This window comes from Schistocerca cancellata, chromosome 9, assembly GCF_023864275.1.
Source record: "Schistocerca cancellata isolate TAMUIC-IGC-003103 chromosome 9, iqSchCanc2.1, whole genome shotgun sequence".
NCBI classification, from domain to species: Eukaryota; Metazoa; Arthropoda; class Insecta; order Orthoptera; family Acrididae; genus Schistocerca; species Schistocerca cancellata.
The window spans coordinates 382,805,484-382,832,526 of record NC_064634.1 but is presented as its reverse complement, the minus strand read 5'-3'; the positions used below and the strand labels follow the sequence as shown (position 1 = coordinate 382,832,526).

Here is a 27,043-nt window from a genome sequence, read left to right as displayed (position 1 = left end):
CACCACCAACAGGGGCCCACAGTTTGCATCAGAATTGTTTGCCCAGCTGGTGAAATTTTGTGGCTATATACACCATAAAAGAGCAAGTTATCATCCAGAAAACAACAGCATGATTGAAAGATGGCATTTGAACAATGAAGGCAGTGCTCCTGTGCCAGGCAAGTTCATGGACATCAGCACTTCCCATAGTTATGCTCAGCCTACAAATCACCTATAAACTTAGACTCATCTGAGGCAGAGCTTGTTTACAGCATGACACTGTGCCTGCCTGGAGAGTCCTTTGACTCCTACTCTCTTAAGAGTGCACCGCAGAATCAGTTTTTCCATTGTTTGCAGGAGCATATCAACCTGATCAAACCTCCAGGCATGGTTCTCCAACAACTTTTGCGCACAGTGATCTCAAGAACTGTTCATATATAGTGCTGTGGTCAGTCTCCCTATAGTGGACCATTTAGCATTCTATGCAGAAGTATGTAGACTCTGGAAATAGCAGTGAACTCTTTGGAGTGTTAATTTTGTTATCCTTTTGTATGTTCTTTTCCTGTCAGGTTTTGTAGTTGGTCTTAGAAACTAAATGTGTATCACTCTCTAATTGATCAACATTGATCAACATTGCAGTAACATTCGATCCAGGATATTTTTGGCATACGTAACTGAACATTATTCCAAGTTCAGGAGCCTTCGGTACAATTAACCCATCAAGTTTTTGAAGATCTGACAGTTGGTGCTGATTACAATAAAACTACTAGCAGTGTGAGATTTTTTGTTTATCAATGAATAAATATTACTTTAAAGCAGCATGAATTGCATCTTTTTACCTCATATTCATACCTATGTCTCAGTTTGATTACTGTTGTAGTTAAAAAAATTTACTTATTTTTGTACAATAGTTGTAAGCTATCTAAAGTAATTACTTCATTTTCTCACAATACTAATTGTAGGATAGGAAAATACCAGTTGTTCCTCTGATCTAGCATTTGTCCTTGAGTCTGGAAGTCACTTTAACTGTGAGTCAATAAGTGAGACATATGTTCATGTGAGCTGATTCTTGCTTAGTAAGTATGCAACTTCATGCTGACTTATGACCATGGAAGAAGGAAGGGAATAAGATTAGGGTTTAATGTTCTTTTGACAGTGCTCAATAAAGATGGAGCACAAGCTCAGATTGTTGTGTGGAGGGGAAGGATATTGGCTATGCCCTTCTGAAGGAACCATCCTGGCATTTACCTGGCACAGTTTAGGAAACTCACAGAAAACCTAAATCAGGATTATCACACACATATTTGAACTGTTGTCCTTCCAAATGTGAGTCCATTGGACTAACCACCGCTCCACCTCACTAGGTACTTATGACCATGTCTAGCAAACTACTGCAAGGATTTTTTATGCAGATGATGGTGTGAATAACTAAGTCTGTTGGATTGTTGTGGTAATATGGTCTATCATGAGCAAAATGAATTTTAATTTGAAAAGGAACTACCAGATGCATGATAAAATACCAAATCAATCAGTAAAAAATATTTAATAGGAAGAAATGAAATGATTCAAGTAAGACAGGAAGGCTTCAGTGATATGACATATGTCATAATTTATTCATATCAGGAGGAGAGAAAGTTTTGTTTGTCATAAATATCATTATCCTTCAAGTTAAAGGATAAAATGGCTATATCTGGAAAACTACTCCTCTGTTCTGCATTAGGAAAAGTCAGAGAAGACTGTTCCGTCTTCAGTCTACAGTATACATTAAGTGTTAGAACTGTAAGAGTCATTCAGGCTAATTTTACCAGTCAAAATATTTGTCCCCCACCCCACCTCCACCCCCCCACCACCACCCCATTTCCCCTCTATAACAGCACACAGGTGAAGTTGTGTGTATGGGTCAGTTGGACTTACAGAGTCAGCACTGTAAGAGGCATTGATATGGAAACAAACAATAATGGCAGGATGAAGCTATGATGATTGTATGTGCCCACAGCCACAATGTGAATGAAGCTGCCTGATTTGGCAAGCAGTTAGAATCTGCTTTGAGTGAGTGTGTTTGGTGTCATGTACCAGAGAGACCAAAGATACCTTAATTACTATCCTCTCTCAGGGACAATGTGTCCTCTGCAGAAAGTACAGGATTTATCATCACTTGTCCACCTGATTATAAACAGTGTGACAGTGATAGGTCTGGGTTCCTGTACAAGGAAGGGAGCTGGGATAACTTCGGGTATTACCTGTTGTTGTTGATGTGGTCTTCAGTCCACTGGTTTGATGCAGCTCTTCAAGCTACTCTATCCTGTGCAAGCTTCTTCATCTCCCAGTACCTACTGCAGCCTACATCCGTCTGAAACTGCTTAGTATATTCATCTCTTGGTCTCCCTCTATGATTTTTACCCTCCATGCTGCCCTCCAGTACTAAATTGGTGATCCCTTGATGCCTCAGAACATGTCCTAACAATTGATCCCTTCTTCTGGTCAAGTTGTGCCACAAACTCCTCTTCTCCCCAATTCCATTCAATACCTCCTCATTAGTTATGTGATCTACCAATCTAATCTTCAGCATTCTTCTGTAGCACCACATTTCGAAAGCTTCTATTCTCTTCTTGTCTAAACTATATATCGTCCATGTTTCACTTCCATACATGGCTACACTCCATACAAATACTTTCAGAAATGACTTCCTGACACTTAAATCTATACTCGATGTTAACAAATTTCTCTTCTTCATGAACACTTTCCTTGCCATTGCCAGTCTACATTTAATAACCTCTATCCTTCTACAATCATCAGTTATTTTGCTCCCCAAATAGCAAAACTTTTACTACTTTAAGTGTCTCATTTCCTAATCTAATTCCCTCAGCATCACCCGATGTAATTCGACTACATTCCATTATCGTTGCTTTGCTTTTGTTGATGTTCATCTTATATCCTCCATTCAAGACACTGTCCATTCCATTCAACTGCTCTTCCAAGTCCTTTTCTGTCTCTGACAGTATTCTAATGTCATCAGCGAACTTCAAAGCTTTTATTTCTTCTCCATGGATTTTAATACCTACTTTGGAGTTTCCTTTACTGCTTGCTCAATATACAGATTGAATAACATCGGGGAGAGGCAACAACCCTGTCTCACTCCCTTCCCAACCACTGTTTCCCTTTCATGTCCCCCGACTCTTATAACTACCATCTGGTTTCTGTACAAATTGTAAATAGCCTTTCGCTCCCTGTATTTTACCCCTGCCATGTTCAGAATTTGAAAGAGAGTATTCCAGTCAACACTGTCAAAAGCTTTCTCTAAGTCCACAAATGCTAGAAATGTAGGTTTGCCTTTCCTTAATCTATTTTCTAAGATAAGTTGTAGGGTCAGTATTGCCTCACGTGTTCCAACATTTGTACGGAATTCAAATTGATCTTCCCCGAGGTCGGCTTCTATCAGTTTATCCATTCGTCTGTAAAGAATTCGCGTTAGTATTTTTCAGCTGTGACTTACTAAACTGATAGTTCGGTAATTTTCGCATCTGTCAACACCTGATTTCTTTGGGAATGGATTTATTATATTCTTCTTGAAGTCTGAGGGAATTTCACCTGTCTCATAGATCTTGCTCACCAGATGATAGAGTTTTGTCAGGACTGGCTCCCCCAAGGCTGTCAGTAGTTCTAATGGAATGTTGTCCACTCCCGGGGCCTTGTTTTGTCTCAAGTCTTTCAGTGCTCTGTCCAACTCTTCATGCAGTATCATATCTCCCATTTCATCTTCATCTACATCCTCTTCCATTTCCATAATATTGTCCTCAAGTACATCGCCCTTGTATAGGCCCTCTATATACTCCTTCCACCTTTCTGCTTTCCCTTCTTTGCTTAGAATTGGGTTTCCATCTGAGCTCTTGATATTCATACAAATGGTTCTCTTTTCTCCAAAGGTCTCTTTAATTTTCCTGTAGGCAGTATCTACTTTACCTCTAGTGAGATAAGCCTCTACATCCTAACATTTGTCCTCTAGCCATCCCTGCTTAGCCATTTTGCACTTCCTGTCAATATCATTTTTGAGACATTTGTATTCCTTTTTGCCTGCTTCACTTACTGCATTTTTATATTTTCTCCTTTCATCAATTAAATTGATCCTCTGCTGCCTTCACTACTTCATCTCTCAAAGCTACCCATTCTTCTTCTACTGTTTTTCTTTCCCCCATTCCTATCAATTGTTCTCTTATGCTCTCCCTGAAACTCTGTACAACCTCTGATTTAGTCAGTTTATCCAGGTGCCATCTACTTACATTCACACATTTTTGCAATTTCTTTCGTTTTAATCTACAGTTCATAACCAATAGATTGTGGTCAGAGTCCACATCTACCCCTGGTAATGTCTTCCAATTTAAAACCTGGTTCCTAAATCTCTGTCTTACCATGTATAATCTATCTGATACCTTCTAGTATCTCCAGGCTTCTTCCATGTATACAACCTTCTTCCAAGTTTCTTGAACCAAGCGTTAGTTATGATTAAATTATGCTCTGTGCAAAATTCTACCAGGCAGCTTCCTCTTTCATTTCTTACCCCCAATCCATATTCACCTACTATGTTTCCTTCTCTCCCTTTTCCTCCTACCAAATTCCAGTCACCCATGACTACTAAATTTGCGTCTCCCTTCACTATCTGAATAATTTATTTATCTCATCACACATTTCATCAGCTTCTTCGTCATCTGCAGAGCTAGTTGGCATATAAACTTGTACTACTGTAGTAGGCGTGGGGTTCGTGTCTATCTTGGCCACAATAATGCGTTCACTATGCTGTTTGTAGTAGCTTACCCGCACTCCTATTTTTTTATTCATTATTAAACCTACTCCTGCATTACCCCTATTTGATTTTGTATTTATAACCCTGTATTCACCTGACCAAAAGTCTTGTTCCCCCTGCCACCGAACTTCACTAATTCCCATTACATCTAACTTTTGCCTATCCATTTCCCTTTTTAAATTTTCTAACCTACCTTCCCGATTAAGGGATCTGACATTCCAGCTCCGATCCGTAGAACGCCAGTTTTATTTTTCCTGATAATGATGTCCTCTTGAGTAGTCCCCGCTCAGATATCTGAATGGGGGACTATTTTACCTCTGGAATATTATACCCAAGAGGACGTCATCATCATTTAACCATACAGTAAAGCTGCATGCCCTTGGGAAAAATTACGGTTGTAGTTTCCCCTTGCTCTCAGCTGTTTGCAGTACCAGCACTGCAAGGCCATTTTGGTTAATGTTACAAGGCCAGATGAGTCAATCATCCAGACTGTTGCCCCTGCAACTACTGAAAAGGCTGCTGCCCCTCTTCAGGAACCAAAGATTTGTCTGGCCTCTCAACAGATACCCCTCCATTGTGGTTGCACCTACCATACACCTACCTGTATCGCTGAGGCACACAAGCCTCCCCACCAACGGCAAGGTCCATGGTTCATGGACAAATTTGAGCTGCTGTCTTCCACTGAAACTAAAACAGCCAGTGAGACACACTTCACTTGTAGGGAAATCTGCCATGTATAAAATCAGGGAAAAGTAAATGTAAAAAGTTAGGGGTTTGGTAATTGCCACCATGTCAGACATGCAGCAAATAATTGTGCCCCTTAGGAAACAGCAGCAGTGGATGGGATGGATCATCTTTGTCTCAATGTTGTATGCCTGAAGGCATCTTTTAACATGCTGAAGAATTCATGTTGGTAGCCATTGAGAGAACAGGATGAAACCAACTGCAGAATGTGGTATACTTTTGAATGAACAACATGTATTGTCTGTGTTCCAAAGTCATACTTGGTTCCTTCCTATGACTGGAAGAGAAGGCCAGCCTTTCTCAGAGAGTTTTAACAAAGCTCATAGTCTGGAATATTGTTCCCAGGGCTGACCAGTGCCATTGTTTCTTAGTCAAGTGGAAGGCTTGAACTAGAGGCTTCAAAGATTCTCTGACAAGCTAGGTTTTGACTTCTTGGATATGTGCCATATGGTTGAGAGTAGCAGGGTTCTCCAAAGTGGGTCAGATGCACTACACATGAGAGGCTATTGCCCAATTAACTTACACTTTGTTGGGTGCACACAAGTTTTTGGTTAACTTAGACAACTATCCCTCCATTTTAGATAATGATAGCTTTAAGGCACTTTGTAGTATTAGTGTAAGACCCAAAGAAATGACCCCCCACAGATGAAACAATTGAAAAATCCCAACAAATCCAGAAGTTGAAGCAGTACTGAAAAGCGCTATATCTCATATAATACTAGATGCAGAGAGATGTCTATAATCAAAATTGACAGCAGTAAAACTTTTTGAGCAAATCTAAGAATATGTCAGAAGGATAAGGTAATGAGAAACATTGATGGTGTATTTGTCACAGTAGACAAGAAACTGAAATCCACATGTATAGAAATTGAGTCTGCATGGAAGATCATTTGAGCAAGACTCAGTATCAACATGGGTGGCAATAAAATTCCCTTTGTCAACTACCAGACTCTCTGCCAGATGTAACTGAAAACTAGAGAAACCATCTCACACTAATGCATATGTTTCCCAGTAATATTGTCATTGTCGAAGGAGACTCAATCATCCAAAAATTGATTCAGATATTTAGCTTTGTAAGTAGTTAGTGGGACAAGACATATTTAGGAATAATGTTAAATGCTTTCTTCAAAAAATATTTGGAACAGAATGTTTGGAAGCCTTGGTGGCTTCCAAACATTCTGATGGAACTATATATACAGGAATTATGTCCAAGTTTAAAGAATAGCTGGCCACACACTAGACAGATATGTATCTAATAGAATAGTTCATGCTGCAAGGGAGCCTTCATAGTATATGGGGTGAGTCACTAACTATTGCCACCAAGAATAACTCCAAAAGTGTGATAGGAGCTGAAACGTTTGGGGGACAAAAGTTGCATGGGACAACTGGGGCCACAATATGACATTGGTTTTTTGTTGCTAGGTGTGGTCACTTCAGTCAACTTTGTTTTTCTAAATGGGATGCTATAATTTGGTACTTATTTTCTGATAGAAGCTATCGAGATGAATCCAATGATGTGTAACATTAAGGTCTTTGAAGGTCAGTGAAGGTCAAAAAGGTGGCATGAATGTCCATTTACAGAAGATGTTTAAAGTGATGATCATTGGTATCAATGCAGTTCTGCAATCTTCTTATCATGGACTGATTGGTATTCCTTATCACTTCAGCACTTATTGAAGCACATGCTCTGGCAATTCTCTCTTGTATATCATGCAAATAGTAAATATTCACCAAATATGCCATATCCATCTAATGTGCCATTGACATGTAAACATATTCGACGGTTTCACAATACAACACTAATATAAACAGTGAGGCTAGTATCGTCAAATCAAGCAAATGTGAATGATGTATTCCTCCAAAGAACAATTCGATATGCTTCTCATTTATAGAAAATGCCAACGAAATTCAGTGGGAGCTAGAGACTTATACACTGAAAGATATCCTCAATGTACTCACCCTACACATCATACATTTACATATGTGTATGATAAATTGAGAACAACACATCAGAAACAAATCTGGCAAAGGAAAGTTACTAACTACGAGATGTAAATTGGTACTCTTCCAACTGTGGTTCGAGATCCTTGTGTTAGTTCACGTCAAATCGCAAGGGAAACTGGCCTCACCCAGAGTAGTGTTGCTCGTGTTCTGCATTGCCATAAATATCATCCTTACCATATCAGTCTCCACCAAGAATTAACTGATACGGATTGTATTCGTCACATTGAATTCTGCCGATGGGCTCAACTTCAGATTCAGAGGGATGACACATTTATTAATTTGATTTTATTTACTGACGAGACTATATTCACAAACAACAGAAATGTTAATTTGCATAACATGCATTATTGGGCAACTAAAAATCCATGTTTGCTGTGGCAAGCTGAACACCAAAAACTGTGGTTGGTGAATGTATGGTGTAGGATTCTGGAGGACAGAATTATAAGCTCCTATTTCATCCAAGGAAGTCTTCATGGTAGGAAGTACACCACATTCTGGCAAGAAACATTAGGTCTGTTATTGGAAGAAATAACTTTACGAACAAGAAACAGAATGTGGTATGAGGGGTGTCCACCATATTTTACAATGAAGGCTAGAAATGAGTTGCAGAGGCAATTCCCAGATTGTTGGATTGTGTAATAACACTGTTCACGTTACGTCGCACTTCATTTAGCGTAGACCGGGACTGTGTCCTAGGCAGGCCCGATGTTGACTAACTGCGCTCTGCCTGTCCTGCCGGAGTTGTTGTTGTTGTTACGCCAGCAGAGGGCGCGTCCGAATTCTCGCGTGCCCTCTGGTGGACGGGACTCTACTTGCGGCAACTACTGTCCATGACGCGCCGTGCCAATGTGCGCCTCCTGCGATCTTTCTGGTGGCTACTACACTCCTCCTCCTTCAGGGGGTGAAGCCACTGTGATCCACTGCGTCGAAAGGTGGAGCGTCGGGCAGGAGCGATGACCTCCACATCCATGGGATGGCCGGAGTCGAGGGAATCTGCCAACCCTCGAGCCGGAACCTTCGAATATGGCTGGAAATGACCCACACGAAGAGGCCCCCGTCGTCCCACAACCGGAGCCCGGGACAGAACGGGCGACAAGCTGTCGAACTCCGGATCCTGTTCCACCTCAGGAGGGGCAAGACCCAGTGGCGGGGACGAAGGGGAAGGGACGACCACAGGGGAACTAGCCCCCTGCGAAACCGGGCCGGCTAGGGGGGCCAGCTCTCGCTGGGGCAGCTCGAATGACGGCGATGCCGGTGCTGGAGCCACTGGAGGCTGCCAAGGCTGAGAACCATCACAGTGCGGCAGAGTCACAGCGGGGAGAGGAGGTAACGTCCCCTGTGAAACCAATACAGGTGCTGGCAATGGGGAAGCCGGTGTCCGAGAGGGCGGAGGGTGGGTGCCCGAACGTGGACGTAGCTGATTTTGGTGACGACGTACCACCCGGTCCCCTGCCTGCAAGGTATAGAGCCGGCGGCCATGTCGGTGCAGGACCACCGCCGGTATCCAACGTGGATTGCGACCAAACCCACGGGCCCAGACTGACATACCCAGTGGAAAGCCAGGTACTCCGTTTTGGGAAGACTGGCGAGGACCAGGCTGGAGGAGGTGCAGCAGAGTCCTAGGTTGACGCCCATGGAGGAGCTCTGCGGGGCTGCGGTCTCCCATTGGTGTGGTCCGGTATGCCGTCAAGAAAAACGTCAATGCTTCCTCTGCAGGAAATTCGTGCACATACTTTTTCATCTGCGTCTTAAAGGTGCGCACCATGCACTCAGCTTCCCCATTCGATTGTGGATGGAAGGGGGGAGAGCAAACGTGCCGAATACCGAGCGCCTACAAAAATCCTGGAAGGTCTGCGAAAGAAACTGCGGTCCATTGCCCGAGACCAGGGTGATTGGCAGACCTTCCACAGAAAAGATTTTTGCTAGTGCCTGGATTGCAACGTCTGAAGTGGTTGAGGAGCAGCGAACCACATATGGGAATCGGGAATAAGCATCAATGACAATGAGCCAAAAGCCATTGAGAAACGGCCCCGCAAAATCGATGTGAACACGTTCCCACGCCTGGGTTGCCGGCGGCCATGAAGAGAACGCTGCCCTGGGAGATGCTTGTTGGCTCGCACACTGGGAACAGGCGGCCACCAAGTGCTCAATTTCTCTGTCAATACCGGGCCAGTACACATGTCTGCGAGCCAAGGTTTTAGCACGGGAAACACCCCAGTGCCCCGCATGTAATAACTTGAGGACCTCCCGTCGTAAACTTGCAGGAACAACCACGCGAGGAGCTGTATCATCGGTAGCCAGAAGGAGAACTCCTTCCAAGACCGAGAGACGGTCTCGTAGAAGAAAATAATTACGAAGAGGGTCCAAGGCCCGGCCCGGAGGGCGGGACGACCACCCCTGCTGAATGAGGCGAACTACTTGCCGGAGAACCGGGTCAGCCGCTGTTTCCCTGGCGACTCGAGAACTAGTGATCGGGAAGCCATCAACCGCCTGGCGGGACGCCACATCCAAATGAAAACACATAATCTCCTCTCGATCAAATGTAGGGTCCGGGCCCACCGGAAGACGGGAAAGAGCGTCGGCATTGGCATGCTGGCCTGTAGGGCGAAAACGAATGTCATAATGGTACTTAGAGAGGAACAAGGCCCAGCGCTGTAGTCTGTGGGCCGCCCTATCCGGAATCTGAGAGGCGGGGCCAAATAACGATATTAACGGCTTATGGTCAGTGATTAACTGAAACTTCGTGCCATACAAGAAAGGGTGAAACTTGGTAACAGCGTAGACAATGGCCAAAGCCTCTTTTTCCACCTGGGAGTAATGGGCCTGCGCGGGACTAAGCGTTTCGACGCAAACGCCAGTGGTTGCTCGGAACCATCTGCGTTGCGATGGGCCAGGACCGCCCCCACCCCATACTGTGAAGCATCCGTAGCCAGGACTAACGGCTTATGGGGATCAAAAGTAGCCAAACAAGGGGCTGACGTGAGGAGGCCCTTCAACGAGGTGAACGCTCGCTCGCATGCCGGCGACCAATCAAAAGGAACACCCTTGTGCAGAAGGCAGTACAGGGGGTGGGCTATAGTGGAAGCCCTGGGAATGAACCGGTGGTAATAGGCTATCTTGCCTAAAAAAGCTTGTAACTCCTTCAGCGATGTGGGCCGAGGAAGGTTGACGATACCTTGGACCAAACTTCCTAGTGGCTGGATGCCATGCCGAGAGATGGTGTAGCCCACATACTCAATGGACGGTTGGAAGAAGGTTGACTTCTGCAGGTTGCAACGCAAGCCCACAGACCTGAATTTGAGAAAGAGGGTGCGAAGGTTGTGCAAGTGGTCCGTCGTGCTGCGGCCCGTGACAATTATGTCATCCAGGTAATTAATACAATGAGGGATTGTCGACGTGACATGCTCAAGATAACGCTGGAATATCGCCGGGGCACTGGATATTCCAAAAGCCAACCGCTGGTATTGGTAAAGGCCAAACGGGGTGTTGATGACTGCCAGCCGTTTGGAGTCCTCATCAAGTGGTATCTGATGATAAGCCTCTGACAGATCGATTTTCGAAAAATAGTGGCCTCCCGCCACGGCGGAGAACAATTCATCAGCACGAGGCAAAGGATAGGTGTCCACCACCAATTGGGAATTAATGGTGGCCTTAAAATCGCCACAAAGACGTAATTTTCCAGAGGGCTTCTTGACAATAACGAGGGGCGAAGCCCACTCACTGGAAGAAATGGGAAGAACGACCCCTAGGGCTGTCAGCCGGTCTAGCTCTTCCTTTACCTGAGGGCGGAGAGCCAAGGGGATCTGCCTCGCGCGTAGAAAACGCGGGCGAGCCAACGCCTTCAACGTTAAGTGAGCTTCAAAATCTGAAACACGCCCCAGGCCCTCCTCAAAAATGTCTGGAAAGTCTGAGATCAAAGATTCTAATGAGTGATAGGGAACGTCTTCGGAGACCAACTGTATGGTGTCAGCGATAGAAAAACCGAAAGCTTGAAAGGCATCCAGGCCAAAAAGGTTAGCGGAGCTCGCATCACTGACAACAATAAAAGTAATAGGCCGAGTGACCGATTTGTAAGTCACGTCGGTAGTGAATTGACCCAGTAGGGGAATGAACTGTTTACCATAACCGCGTAGACGCCGGTAAACTGGCGCCAACGGGGGCGATCCAAGGTCGGAATACGTTTGTGCATTCAACAACGAAACTGCCGCGCCCGTATCTACTTGCAGTTGTAACCGGCGCGACCGAACTGACACCTCGATAAAGAGTTTGCGTGCCGATGCGTCGGGAGCCTGGCCCGATGAAACTTCCTGAATGTCAACGTCCATGTCCTCTGTACTTGCTTCCTTCGATTCCTTTGAGGCTGAGCGGCAAACTTTAGCAATGTGACCGTTTTTATGACATTTGCGACAAACGGCCCAACGCTGGGGGCACTTTGACCGATCGTGATGTATATAGCACGACGCACAGGACGGCAACAGGGGCCGGCGGCCGGAATTCTGTTTACGCGCCGCGCGGCCATAACGGCCGGATTGTACCGCTCGCACGTCGTCCACCCCGGACACAGTGGACGCGGCCGTGCCGCCCTGAACCTCCGCGACGTCGCACCACGCTTCCAGCTGTTGACCTGCTGCGTGAGAGACTTCATACGATTGAGCAATGGACAGGACTTCTTCGAGGGAAGGGTCTTCTAACTGCAGGGCCCGTTGCCGGACCTCCCTATCAGGGGCCGAACGAACAATGACGTCGCGTACCATAACATGGGCATACGACTCCCGCGACTGCTCCGTGACAAAATGACACTTGCGACTAAGACCGTGCAGGGTTGCGGCCCACGCCCGGTAAGACTGATGGGGCTGTTTCTTGCATTGATAGAACTCGACCCTAGCCGCCACAACATGCGTGCGGCGGCGATAATATGAAGACAGCAATGAACACAATGCGTCAAAAGACAAGGACGAGGGTTCCTGCAACGGCGCCAGCTGCCGCAAAACTTGATACAGCGAGGGAGATATCCAAGACAAGAAGAGAGCACGACATACCTCCGCATCGGCAACATGAAACGCCTGGAAATGCTGCCGAAGGCGATGTTCATATGCGTCCCAATCCTCCGCCGTCTCGTCATACGGGGGAAAGGGAGGAGGGAACGGCGCCGGAGCAGACGGCGGTGAGAGCAACGCTGGAAGCACTTGTTTCATGGTGGCCATGAGCTCCGTCTGCTGCACAACCAAAACCCGCACCAAATCCTCCATGCCGTGGAGAAACTGCGAAACCGGAACAACGACGCAACACGCGAAAGAACAACCCTACTCGTCGCCAATTGTGTAATAACACTGTTCACGTTACGTCGCACTTCACTTAGCGTAGACCGGGACTGTGTCCTAGGCAGGCCCGATGTTGACTAACTGCGCTCTGCCTGTCCTGCCGGAGTTGTTGTTGTTACGCCGGCAGAGGGCGCGTCCGAATTCTCGCGTGCCCTCTGGTGGACGGGACTCTACTTGCGGCAACTACTGTCCATGACGCGCCGTGCCAATGTGCGCCTCCCGCGATCTTTCTGGTGGCTACTACAGATTGGATGAGGAGAAGATGTGTGGTGGCTGGCTTGTTCTCCAGACTTGACACCTCTGGATTTTTTCTTGTGGGGATTTGTAAAAGACATTGTTTATAAAGATATTCCAACTACACCAGAAGATATGCGTGAGAGAATTGTCAGAGCATGTGCCTCAATACGTGCTGATGTGATGGGGAATACCACTCAATCCATGATAAGAAGATTGTAGCACTGCATTGATACCAATGGTCATCACTTTGAACACCTTCTGTATATAGTTGACCTTCATATCTCTGACCACGACCCAACCTAGCAACAAAAAACCACTGTCATATTGTGGCCCCCTTTGTCACATGCAACATTTGTCCCACAAACTTTTCAACTACTATCATACGTTTGGAATTATTCTAGGTGGTAATAGTGACACAACCTCTATAGTCAATGTACTGGCATAGGGCTATATATAAATAAGGGCTGAATAAAACATGTTTGGCTGTTTGGAGGGGAAAGTATGAAACCTTCACTGATTGTAATAGGAGATATTTAAAGATCTGCCACAAAAACCAAAGGAATTCTGATCATGTGTAAAGGCTATCAATGGCACTATAGTTAATGTTCAGACACTCATGGATGAAACAGGAAATGAAATTGATGGTAAAAAATCAGAACTGGAAGTGCTGTTGAACTCTGTTTTCAAATATTCCTTTACAAAGGAAGAGACAGAACTACTGCCCCAATTAAATCCTGAAACCACTGTAAAATGAGTGATGTATGTATTAGTGTCAAAGGCATTGAGAAGCAACTGAAATCACTGAAATTAAACAAGGCTCCAGCACTTGATTGGAATCCCTGTCAGTCTCTATACTGAATTTTCTGCTGACTTATCTATCATCTTAGATATAATATGCAGTAGATGTCTCTCACCTGTCTACAAGAAGGGTAACAGATGTGATCCACAAAACTGCTATCCAATATTCATGATATCCATTTGTTGTAGAATCTTAGAGTGTATTTTGAGCTCAAACATAATGTATCTTGAACAGAGTGACCTCCTTCATACCAACCGGCATGGATTCTGGAAACGCAGATCATCTGAAACCCAACACACAGTTTTCTCACATGACATCCTGAAAGACAAGGATAAAAGCAGTCAGATAGATGCAGTATTTCCTGAATTCCAAAAAAACATTAGACACAATGAGTATCATCCAAAATTTGTGACTGTATTGAGGAAGTTTTGGTAAGAAGGATGCACCATGTGATCTTTGATGGAAAGTTATCATCGGATGTACTTATGGATGTAATTACAGACATATTCCAGGAAATTGTTGTATACTATTGACCTTGCAGATAATATTAATGATAAATTCAGACTTCCTGCAGATGATATACAAGGGTTTGAACTTAATCACCAGCGTTGTGTAGAACCTGTTGCCAGTGATGTGGAAGGCTTAGTATACCATTTGCAGAGCCTGTTCTGTTAATGGTGTGAATGGAGCAGTCTACTGCCTGTTGAATCTCTGGAACAGTTCTGAAGCGAATGCCACTAAGTGGTTCCTTCATCTCTGGAATCAACTGGAAGTCACAAGGACTTAAGTGTGGGGAGTACGGTGGATGGTACAGTACTTCTGAGTCCCATCAACCAAACAGAGTGGCCACAGTTTGCGCAGTATGCGCCCTTGGATTGTCATGGAAAATGATGGATGGGTTGTGCAGAAAGTGTCATCACTTCTTTCACAAAGCTGGTCACAGGTGATGCTCCAAAAATGATCAATAATACTGTGCATTGATGGTCTGCCATGAAGGAATGTAACGTGTTAGAACAACACCATCACAGTCGTATACGAGAATCACCCTAACTTTCACCATACTGGGGCTCTGATGCACTTTCAACTTTCATGGCGACCCACAATGATGCCATTTTCTGGATTGGCATTTAAGTTTTGGCTCATACAATGTGGCCCCCGTCTCATCCAGTGTTACAATACGGCATAAGAAAGCCTCTCCTTCATGCCCATGGCGCTCCAAGTGCATCTGAGCAACATTGTAACACATCCATTTCTACATTTCCATCAAGTCATGCAGAACCCATCGTGATGCAATTTTTTGCATGCCCAAGCATTCTTTCAGGATGCAAAGCACAGTTGTATGTGCTAATCTGGTTTCGTGGGTGAGCTCACTCATTGTATGCCATCGATCACTGTTCTCTAATGCGGCAACAGCATGCACTTCTTCTTCAGAGATGCTAGAACAACCTGCCCGATGCATGTCTGCCCCAGTTTGCTGACCTTCATTGAAGGCTTTTACCTAATGTACCACTGTTCTGTACAGCAATGCCAGTTCCCCGCATGCCTCTTGAAGACCTTGATGACACTGTCGTGCTGTACCTCTGGTACATTCAGTCTTGATCCAACTCCGTTGTTCCTGTGTTGAAAACATAGTGTCTCAATTATGTTAGACCACTCGCTCACAAGTGACTGTGTTTCCCTTGATTGTGCGCATGCCAGTGACACGGGATGGGCGAATCCATTTGCTCGGAGGTAAGGTAGGTATGTCAACAACGTGTGCTATCAGCGACAACTTTAGATTCCATTGCATAGTGTCTTCACAGCAGTGTTGTCACTATTTAAGTTCCAACCTACGTAGTTATTTGTAATGAAGTACAGTCTGAAAGAAGCAGCATGAAAGTTTAGTCAGATCTCAATAACATTTTAAAGTGGTGCAAAGACTGGCAGCGTATTAGTTTGCCCAAACACAAATACTCTCATAGCTCCCTTGATGACCTTTTTGTCATCCCTGTAATAGTACCTGCTCACTAATCCCTCTCTCATTGATGACGCTCTCAAAGAGATTAGGTCCTATTGTGTTTCTTTCATAAGTGTGCTGTTAGACTAGTCTGAGGCAGTTGTCTGAGAAAGTATTCAGCATTAGTTTACAACACTGTTTTCCTTACCACTAGTAAGTGCAGTTTTGCCATCTGACATTAGACAAATTAAAAGTCACAATTTACTACAGCCATGTGCTTGGGGTCTTTGCATTTTATCAAGTTTGGGATATATTTGAATGATTATGAGATATCTTTCTGGATCTAGTGGCTGCTGGAAACATATATTTATTAATCTAGTCCACCAATTGAAATTACTCTTCTCCATGTGACTTGACAGTCAGACTCATTTTAAACATTTACATCTACATACATAGTCCATAAGGTGCCACACAGTGCACGGCAGAGGGTACTTTGTACCACTGCCAGTCAGTCTCTTTCCCATTCCAGTCACAAAAAATAAATAAATAAATGGTGTGTGACGAGGACCTCCCGTTGGGTAGACCGCTCGCCTGGTGCAAGTCTTTCCATTTGATGCCACTTCGGCGACTTGCACGTTGATGGGGATGAAATGATGATGATGATGACAACACAACACCCAGTCCCTGAGTGGAGAAAATCTCCGACCCAGCCGGGAATCGAACCCGGGCCCTTAGGATTGACAGTCTGTCGCACTGACCACTCAGCTACCGGGGTCAGACATTCCAGTCACAATTAGGCCAAGGGTAAAACAACTGTCTATATGCCTCTGTAGGAGCTTTAATTTTTCTTATCTGATCTTTATGGTCGTTATGCAAGATGTACTTTGACAGCAGTACAGTTGTTCTTCAGTCAGTCACGAATGCCACTTCTCTAAACTTCCTCAATACTGTTTCACTAAAAGATTGTTGTCTTTCCTCCAGGATCTCCCACTTGAATTCATGGAGCATTTACATAACTTACAAGTTGATCAAACCTACCAGTAACAAATCTAGCAGCATGCCCTGAATTGCTTCAAGTTCTTCCTTTAATCTAACCTGGTGGGTGTCTCAAACAACTGAGCAGTACTCTACAATGGGTTGCACAAGTGTTCTATATACAGTTTCCTTTGTAGGTGGGCTACACTTCCATAGAATTCGTCCAAAGTCAAATAGTCACCTTCCATATGGCTGACCTTATTTGCTCATTCCATTTCATACCTCTTTGCAATGTTACACCTAGATATTTAATTGACACATAGCTGTGTGAAGCAGTACATCACTAGCATTGTATCCAAATATCCCAGCATTGTTTTTTCCTACTCATCTCCATAAGTTTACATTTTCCACTTTTATATCAAGCTAATATTTATCAAACCAAATATCATTTCTGTCAAAGTCATCATATAGTCCTCCTACAGTCCATCAATGATGACACTCTTCTGTACACTACAGTATTGTCAGTAAACAGTCAGAGATTGCTGCTCATCCTACCTGTCAGATCATATATGTACACAGAACAAGAGTGGTGCTATCACATCTCCCTGAAGCACTTCTGACAATACATAAATGAAATTGTGTATAAAACACTACATACTGACAACATACTGAGTTGCATTACTCTAAAAAATCTGTAAAAACTCAAATAAGGAAATCATTGCCAAGTAAAGACCTACTTTACCACTTCCAGTTTTCCTTTTTCAACAACTTCTGAGAAGATGGCCTCCATTAGAGCACTGCCTCATTTTCAGAAGTGTATGTGTCAACTGGCTCTTAGTATGGTTTTTATAAAAAAGACTTTTCAGTGACCAATGTATATGACCTCACAAGTAAAGTTCCAGCAGTACTAAATTACAAAACTATCCTTTTATATTCTGTGATATTTTGGAGGCTTTCACATACTAAATAAAGTGATATGTGAAAATTACTTGGGATCTAGCTGGATAACATTCAAGAACAGAACATGAAAAAGATAAACTAACCAAGAAGTTTAGACAAGCAGTTTTGTACTTAGACGTACCTCACTTTATGTTGGCTGAAAAGTCAGAGGTATGGCATATTTTGCAGATCAGTCACTGTAATCTTGTATTATTAAGCCAAAGTGAGCAGTTAGAGTTCTACATAAAGTAGGAAATCAGTCATCTTGCAGAAGCTTCTTTAAACATCTTGGAAATCTGTGGTTTGTTTGTTTATTTGTAGCCCAGAAATCTTATACTGTGTCATATTCACAGAGACATGGGACTGATGTTAGTTGCATTTTTACATATTATATTTGTGAACAACAGTAGATGTTTAGTAATGACAGCAATAACCTAATATTTTTCTTAATCGGCTAAGTAGATGACAATATATATGAAAATTCAACACAAATATTGTACAAAATAAAATAATGGCTACAATAGCATGAATGACAAGACTCAGTGTCTATTTTAATACACTGAACTGTATGGAGGATACATGATAGTATCTTAATAGATCTTATTACACATTAGTAAAAGGATATTATTTCTGTAAAACTCTATGAGACATTGATAAATAGAAATTCTGTCTTACCTGACAGACTAGCATAAAAGTGTGATTCTTCAGTTTTTCCCAGCGTATTTCTTGCTCAAACAGTCCACAGGTGTATTGCCGGTCCATAGTGTCCAACGGGCACAATATTTCGGTGATCAGACATGTCACCATCATCAGGTGCACTGACGAACTGAGCTCCTGAGGGTGGGCGGCAGTAAGTCCCCTCCCCTTGCGAGGCATTCTCTCTGTGGTTCGCACCTGCGTGTCAGCAGTTGGTGAGACGCTGGCGTCGACGTCTGTGGTGGCGTTGGTGTAATTGCCTCGTCTGCCCTAGTTACCCCTTAGTTTCCTTTGCTGAGCATCTTTTTAATTAGACTAAATGCTGGTTCCCATGCCCTACTGAGGTTGTAGTTGCAATCTTGGTTGATGAGTCTGTCCCTGATATGAATTTCAATAGCCTCTCTAATGACGCTTTCCCAGTATTTAGTTGTCTTAGCGGCTGACAAAAGCAATTTCCCATAAGGACTACATTGAGAAGATGCAGAGCCTGTAAATGATGAATCTTACAGGAAGATCAATGCTGGTGGGGAACAAGACTAGAGCTCTTCTCAAGGACATGGATTTAGCAGAGGGTGTCGCCAAGAAATTGACACCTCAAGGACCTGTACTGCCAAGACTTTATGGACTCCCTAAAGTCCACAAAGAAGGGATGCTGTTATGCCCAATTGTCAGCAACATTAGGGCACCTACATATTTGCTGGCCAAATATCTGGCAGAATTACTAAGCCCTTATGTGGGTAAATGCCCTCATCATATTCATAATTCTGTGGATTTCGTAAAACATCTTGACAACTTCTTGACAACTTCAAGCTGAAAGACTCAGATATCCTGGTGAGTTTTGATGTTGTTTCATTATTCACCAGGGTGCCTCTTCGAGAGTCAGTTGAGCTTATTGCACAGAATTTTGACAAGAAGACGAACGACTTTTTCTAGAACGTTCTGACCTCCACATATTTTTTCTTTAATGGAGAATACTATGAACAAACAGAAGGAATCGCAATGGGGAGACCACTCTTGCCTGTGGTCATGAATTTCTATATGGAGCACTTTGAGGAGGAAGCTTTGGCATTGTCCAAATGGAAACCTACTTGTTTTCTACATCATGTGGATGACATGTTCGTGATCTGGCCCCATGGAAGGGACAAGCTCCTAGACTTCCTTACACACCTGAACTCTGTACATCCAAACATCAAATTCTCTATGGAGACTGAAGCAGAGGGAAGATTACCATTCCTGGACGTCGTGGTTAAAAGAAGAGCGAATGGCTTCTTGGGCCACGAGGTATACAGGAAGAAAACACACACCAACCTGTATTTGCAAGCAGATAGCTGCCACCACCCGGTGCAGAGGAATGGGGTGCTAAAAACACTGGTGCACAGGGTGCGCACCATCTCTGATGCAAAGAGTCTGCCCCAAGAGCTGGAACACCTCAAAACTGTATTCCGGAAAAATGGGTACTCCGAATGGTGGATCAGACGCGCTCACTGCCCCACCTCTACAGTAGAGCATGTGGAGACAGAGGAAGTCACAGAGAAAGAGATAGCCACTGCCTATATGCCATATACTGGCACACTGTCGGTGAAAATAGGATGAATATTGAGGAAACATCGAGTATGAACTGCCTTTTGACCACTAAATAAAACGCAAGCATTAATGGGAAGTGTCAAAGATGATCTCGGTTTGTGGAAGTCCAGATTCCATGTCAGTGTGGGAAGACTTATATTGGACAGACAGTGTGCACCATCAAAGATCATTGTCGAGAACATCAGAGGCACACTCAACTTGGGTACCCCAACAAGTCGGCAGTCGCAGAGCACTGTTTGTCCGAAAATCACTAAATGGACTACCAACATACCAGGGTCCTGGCATAGACATCTAAATACTGGGACAGCATCGTTAGAGAGGCTATTGAAATTCATACCAGGGACGGATTCATCAACCGAGACTGCGGCTACAACCTCAGCAGGGCACAGGAACCAGCATTGAGTCTAACTAAAAAGATGCTCAACAAAGGAAACGAACGGGGCAACTAGGGCAGACGAGGCAATTACACCAACGCCATTGCAGATGCTGATGCCAGCGTCTCACCGACCGCTGACGCACGGGTGTGGACTGCAGAGAGAATGCCTCACAAGGGGAGGGGACTTACTGCTGCCCACCCTCAGGAGCTCAGTTCGTCAGTGCACCTGACAATGGTGACATGTCTGATCGCCGAAATATTGTGACCATTGGACACTATGGACCAGCAATACACCTGTGGACTGTTCGAGCAAGCATAAAAGTAATTGTAAGAACTGTTGAGTAATGGGAGGTAGAGAACAAGGTCAAGTATTTAATGTAAGTTTGCCTTCAGGTACTCATCAACAGAATAAGAATTATGCTTAGTTAGTAAATCCTTCACTTTCTTCCTGAAGATATTTCCTTTGTTTCTAATTGATATGGGTTGTTTGTTACAAAGTAGTCTACCCATATTTCTCGCCCTGTTATGACTTCTACTTAATCTTTGTATCACCAGATGAATGCTAGCTTTTGTTCTTGTGACACGGCTATAGATATTTCCATTTGTTGTAAAGAGATTCAGGGGCTTTCTTTTTGATGAAAGAAACTACTGGCAGTATATTAACTCTTTGAAAATGGGTTTGAGGAAAATTATTTTGGTACTCTCTTCATTATTTTTAATATTATTTTTTGCATTATCAAAGGTTTTTGTGAGTAATCTCCAAGAAACGGATCCCACATGCTATTATTGAGTGGGCAAGCCTATGATAAACAGAAGCCTATGATAAACAGTTTTTAGCATGTTTATATCACAATTTCCCAAAAATAACAGATATTAAGGTGATCATTAAGATGCTAAGCAAACAATAACATATAAACACTGGCTATTTTATACATCTGAGGAAACAGCAGCTATTCCTCCTCTGCCCCCCATGTATTGCTGTTGCTGCTACGTTCACTGTGTTAACTTTGGACTGAGTAAGTACAAATAGTTATACCACTTGATGAATATTTAATTACTAATATACCAGTTTTACATTCTGTGTGTATCTTAGCTTGTTCAGCATCCCTCAAGGTTCTCTTACATGATGAAATCTATGGAACATAAGAAATTATTGAATTAAATGAATATGCCACAAATGTGTATCACACTCTTGTGGGAAGCATAAAGGTGTTTCATGGTCTCGTTCATTGTCATCTTGGAACAGGTATTCCATGGGGGAATAAAGAAACTGAAAATGACCAGACTTGTCCTTCGAGAGGACCAGATTACTACAGAAGCACAGGAACAAGTGCTGAGAGTAAATATACAGCGAGGGATTCTACCAGGAAGTGAATTCTGCTTCCCTGAAGCAGGGAATCAGGGGCATACTATTATTCCAGGTATGCACCTGTAGCTTCCACTTTGTCTCATAGTGTTCACTCAGTCTCTAATCATTGTAGAGAAACTAGAGCAGTTTTTTATTACTTTCTTGTAATATGAATCCACAGCTTCAGCAAATTTTTAAAATTATGTCACATTTGTTTTTAGCTGTTACTGTTTTTATTTTACTATTGCATTTTCGACATTTGTGCCATTTCCAAGAATAAGATTTCTGAAAGCAGTTTGATGTTGGGCAGAGATAACAATATCAACTTGTATCTTAAAAAACTTATGCTTGAAAATTGAACAAATGCTGAAATTGCAATAGTAAAATAAAAACAGTAACAGCTAAAAGCAACTATGACATCATTTTAAAATGTTTTTTTCTTAATTTTGTCTCATTGACTATACTATTCCACGAAGAACTGATCTGTATAGTAACATAAATATTGTCAAAGACAATTTCGTGGTTAATTACTTTAGATAGCTGAAACCTAGGGCCAGTTGGAGAAAATTTTGACACAAGAGATCTATCAAATTGTGCAGTCTGGTGCCCCATATATCTGCTTGTGTCATTTGTACCTTAAAGCAGTTCTGCTGAAATTACAGGTGCCTGAACTGTTGTAAGGAGCACAAATGCATTTATTACACTCTTCTATGAGTTTTCACTTTGAAACATCACCTTGTGATAGTGCTTAATGTATCTATAAATTACTTTCATAATTATATTTTTTTGTTTCGTTTCATAGTAATTATTCTTCTTGGATGAGTTTTAATAACTAACACAAGTTCTCATTCTGTACTTCAGTTTTGATTTATGTGGCATGACAACATGATCATTTGCTTTGAACAGAAGGGATATGTATAGAAAGGAGAAGAAGTCATTGCTAGCATGACAATAAAAATGTATGATCTGTATTATCTATTGACATCTGCAGCCAGAATATTTAAAATATCTATAGGGTATTCCACAACACAATCATCAATCGTGTTATACTTCATAACAAAGCACTCTAAGACAGCACAAACAAAAAAGCAACAAACTAAAATAAATATCTATCCTGATATGGATGGTTATTTACATCCAAGGATCCCATGAACAAAACTGAAATTATTTACATGGATTGATCAAATTAGTGTTAACAAAATGAGAATATTGTTTATAGATAGCATTGGTATCTAAAATAGTCTGAATCATTCTGGAGGAAAATACATATGCAGCCTAAATGGTATACTACTGGATTACACATCATTCTTCACAAAAAAGCTATTCCATTTCTTCCAGTGATCCTGGAGATGGATAACAGACCCTGAATTGCTTTTTCAATACAGACCACAATGCCTTGATAATATTCAGATCTAGTGACTATGGAAGCCAGAGAATATAGTTTATTTTGGGTATTTCCTCTAAGAGGCATCAGATTCATTTGCTCTAGTGTTCAGCAGATAGCTGCAGTTTTATTTCTACTATATGCAGGTGGGGTTACCTCAAACAAACTCACTCATTGTGTGTTCTATGTGACACTCAGTGTCCATAGAAGAGTTTAGTTTATTTCTTGTTAACCATTTTTAAAGTGGAATTTTGTGTGCCTAATTGATAACTCTGTCCCAAATTAGTCTAGTGTGATATTCAGCTTAACAATGCGTTTTAACTAGCAGTCTAGCAGCAACTGAGTGGCAAGGCTGCATCGCAATAGCAAACAGACAGTGTGACACGAGTTGGCATACAAGATAGGGAAAGCTGAGCAATGAAGAAGTGACAAATATATATTTACAAGATTGAAAATTGCTTGATGATACAGGTACTCATTGTTTTTAATCCCAAGGTATAGTAAAATACATTAGATACTATCATGTTAGGGTATGGAAACACCACCAGGCTGTTCTGTGAAAATATCTTGAAAATGATACTGTCCTGGGATGTATTAGCACTGCCTTTAAACTCTAATGCAGTCAGAAATAACAACAGGCACTGTATAATTGTTTTGCAAAGACTTCATGGCATGACTTGCAGTGTCTTGTGTGCTGGCTTGCATCACACTTTCTGCCTGCTATTGCTGTACAGCAATGCTGCCCCATTACTGCTGGAATACTGGTTATTCTTTGGGTTTTTCTGTTCTTATACAATCATGTTGTTAAACCAAATATTGCACCAGACTAATATGGGACTATTGTATTGAATGGGCCCATAAAATTCCTTTTTGAAAAATATTCTGTTTGTAATTCAAAAGACAGTGAAGTTCCCCAGTGATGCTGAGTATCACAGGAAACATGTAATGAATCTTATTTGTTTCACCTGACTCCTTCTACACAATGCAAAAATGAAATTACAGATATGTATAGAAGCATTGAAGAAAATGTGCAAGACAACTCTTATCAGAGACAAATGGGATAAAAATTGCAAAAATTTGCAAAAACACTAGAAGAAATGTGCATGAGGGCTATTAGTAAAGGCTGCTTGGGCAATGTTGGGAAATTATTGATGAATGTGAAATAGCTGTCCTCTTAAGCTCATCATTCACTTTCTTTGAAATACTTAATAATGTCTATTATACCCTCGTCCTCCCATTCTTCCTTGTAGTTCTTGTATGTTACTAGTCATTAAATACCTGTAAACCAGGACTGTCTCTGGTGTATCAGCAAACTTAGTAGCCCAGATTTAGGACTTCGAAAATTTTGAATTTTATGCCTCTTCACATTTTTTAGCAGATTGCCTCTTGACATACATATCAATGCATAAGAACAATTTTTGTGGCCACACAACATATGTAACTTTGAAATGCTACTACAGTACTATTAATTCATGCCATCTTCTGTCTGTTGTGACACTGAAAAACAAGGTTACAAGAAATCCGCAGTTTATTAGCTCATGGAGCAACAGCATAACAGTTTCAGGTCACAGAGTGGCAGCGTACAAAACAGATACAGATTACAGATGAGTATAGGCGGACAGGTACAGACAGATGATGACTGATGAGTGCAGACTTGTTGATGCATACAGACTAGTTAGTGCAGAATAGTAACAAGGACATACTACTGGCTGAGTCACCTGGGCCGGCCGGTGTGGCCGTGCGGTTAAAGGCGCTTCAGTCTGGAACCGCGTGACCGCTACAGTCGCAGGTTCGAATCCTGCCTCGGGCATGGATGTGTGTGGTGTCCTTAGGTTAGTTAGGTTTAATTAGTTCTAAGTTCTAGGTGACTGATGACCTCAGAAGTTAAGTCGCATAGTGCTCAGAGCTATCTGAACCATTTGAGTCACCTGGATCAGTGTGGAATGCACCCATGTTGATGCAGGAGGCACTTTCAGAGGGTAAGAGGTGCCCATGTAGGTGCAGGTGGCACCTGCACCAGAGTAGAAGGCATCCTCCACATGTGGGTGGGCCATCTGGCAGGAAGATGGGTGGGTGCAGCCTTACCAGTGTGCTGCCACAGTGAAGTGTGATATCAGTGGATGCCATTGCAGAAGCAAAGTCATGAGAGGATATGAAATGAAGAAACACTGTGCAAGGGAGGCCTTCAACAGAAGAAATGTATAACAGTGCTGTGAGAGTCACCTATACTGCGGTAGATAGGCAACTAACAACATAAGGAAACATGGAGGGCATCAAATGACCAACATCCAAAAGTGTCCAAGAAGGTACAGCAAAGGCAATAAGAATTTTGTCCCAAGGCAGTGTAGGTGCCAGCCAAGCGAGGAAAAGCAGTGTGAGGTGCTGAAAGTAGATTGTGGCAGGCTCCAACCAAGAACAGAAAAATGCTGTTTGTGTAGCTTACTAGATGGCATTTGATTGGCACCAACAATAGGGAGCCCATCCATGTGTATAGTTGCAAGTTGAAGAGGGAAACAGCTGCTCTGGTGTCCACATGCAGCTCTCTCATGTTGCACAAAGTGAGAGAGACAAGACAATAGTTCAGCAGTCAAGAATGGAGTTATACTGACAAACATCTTCATTGGGTGTTAGGGGAAGGAATGTTTCCCTGAGCATGGAGCAGGCAGATCATGGCATGAAGAAAAACTCGAAGCAAGTGGCCGTAACATGGGTACGTGATTGATGAATGACTGAAGCCAGCCCCAAATGGAGTGCTTATTGACACAACAACAGAGAGAAAGAGGCCGGGTGCTAAAAAGGGTACCAATGAACAAAGAAAGGGAGGCCAGGACCTGAAAAAGAGAGCAACAAACATAACAAGAGGAGGGAGGCCATTCCTGGAAAAAGAGGCCATAACAAAAACAAGGCTTTACCAGTGTCCATGTCTGTTACTTGAAAGACAATGAAGTATTGGCAGAGCTTAGGTAGGAGCTTACCAAACCAGAAATATGATAAACACGTGGCAAAGGCTTGCCAATATGCGGCAGAGTCATCAGGCAGAGGAGCACTGTGATGCTACACCGAGGAACAGTGAAGCACATACTGTCAAAGTATCCACGAAATGGTTGAAGGCAGCCATAAGGAAGCTGCCATTGCTTTTGAAGCACAAGAAAGTTCTGTAGTGAAACACACTGTAATTTGACTCATTGGCAGTTGTATTATATGGCAGATGAGGTTAGAGAAAACAACTGCAAGGATGAACACATGTGAGAAACAGACTTGTTGCCATTTGTGTTGTGACTTGGAAGACAATTAAAAATACGATTACTAGAAATTCACAGTTTATTAGATTACAGAGTGACATCACAACAATTTTTAGGTCATGGGGTGAGAGCATATAAGAACAGGTACAGACTAAAGACAAGTACAGACAAATGACTAGTAGAGATTTTTTGATGCACACAGCCGATGGGAGACAAGAATCCATTCTCACTCCCTCTTGGCTAATAATATGCTCCAGGTGAGTAACTTGTGATTGGGCAAAATGACATTTGTCAATGCTTAATTTGACGTGAGCTGCTTTCATTATATTCAATACTGCACCTAGGTGCTCTACATGTTCATCTAAATCTTTTGAAAAAACATCATCGACATAGATGATGCATTTTCTTCAGTTTTAACCCTTGCAGGATTTCATCTAAGAAGTGCTGAGATGCTGCATCTGCATTTTTTAACCCAAAAGACATTCTGCAATACTGGTAGTGACTGGATGATGTTGTAAAAGCTGTTTTTGGTGTATAATCTGGACATACTTCAATCTTGTGATACTTACTCCTTAAATCTATCATAGAAAAAAGTTTATGCTGTCCCAGGTTATCCAAAGTTTCAGATATTAAGAACTGGATATGCATCAGTTACTTACATTCATCTAAAATCTATAACAC

General features: G+C 42.7%; 1 protein-coding gene across 1 annotated transcript in view; it reads left to right on the top strand.

The window, feature by feature from the left end:
• Window positions 1–27,043, top strand: part of LOC126101436 (dnaJ homolog subfamily B member 13-like) — a 73,327-nt gene that overhangs the window by 28,441 nt on the left and 17,843 nt on the right. Inside the window, exon 5 of the mRNA XM_049912094.1 lies at window positions 21,635–21,809. Coding sequence (XP_049768051.1) covers window positions 21,635–21,809 — 175 coding nt within the window. The remainder of the gene's footprint in view (window positions 1–21,634; window positions 21,810–27,043) is intronic.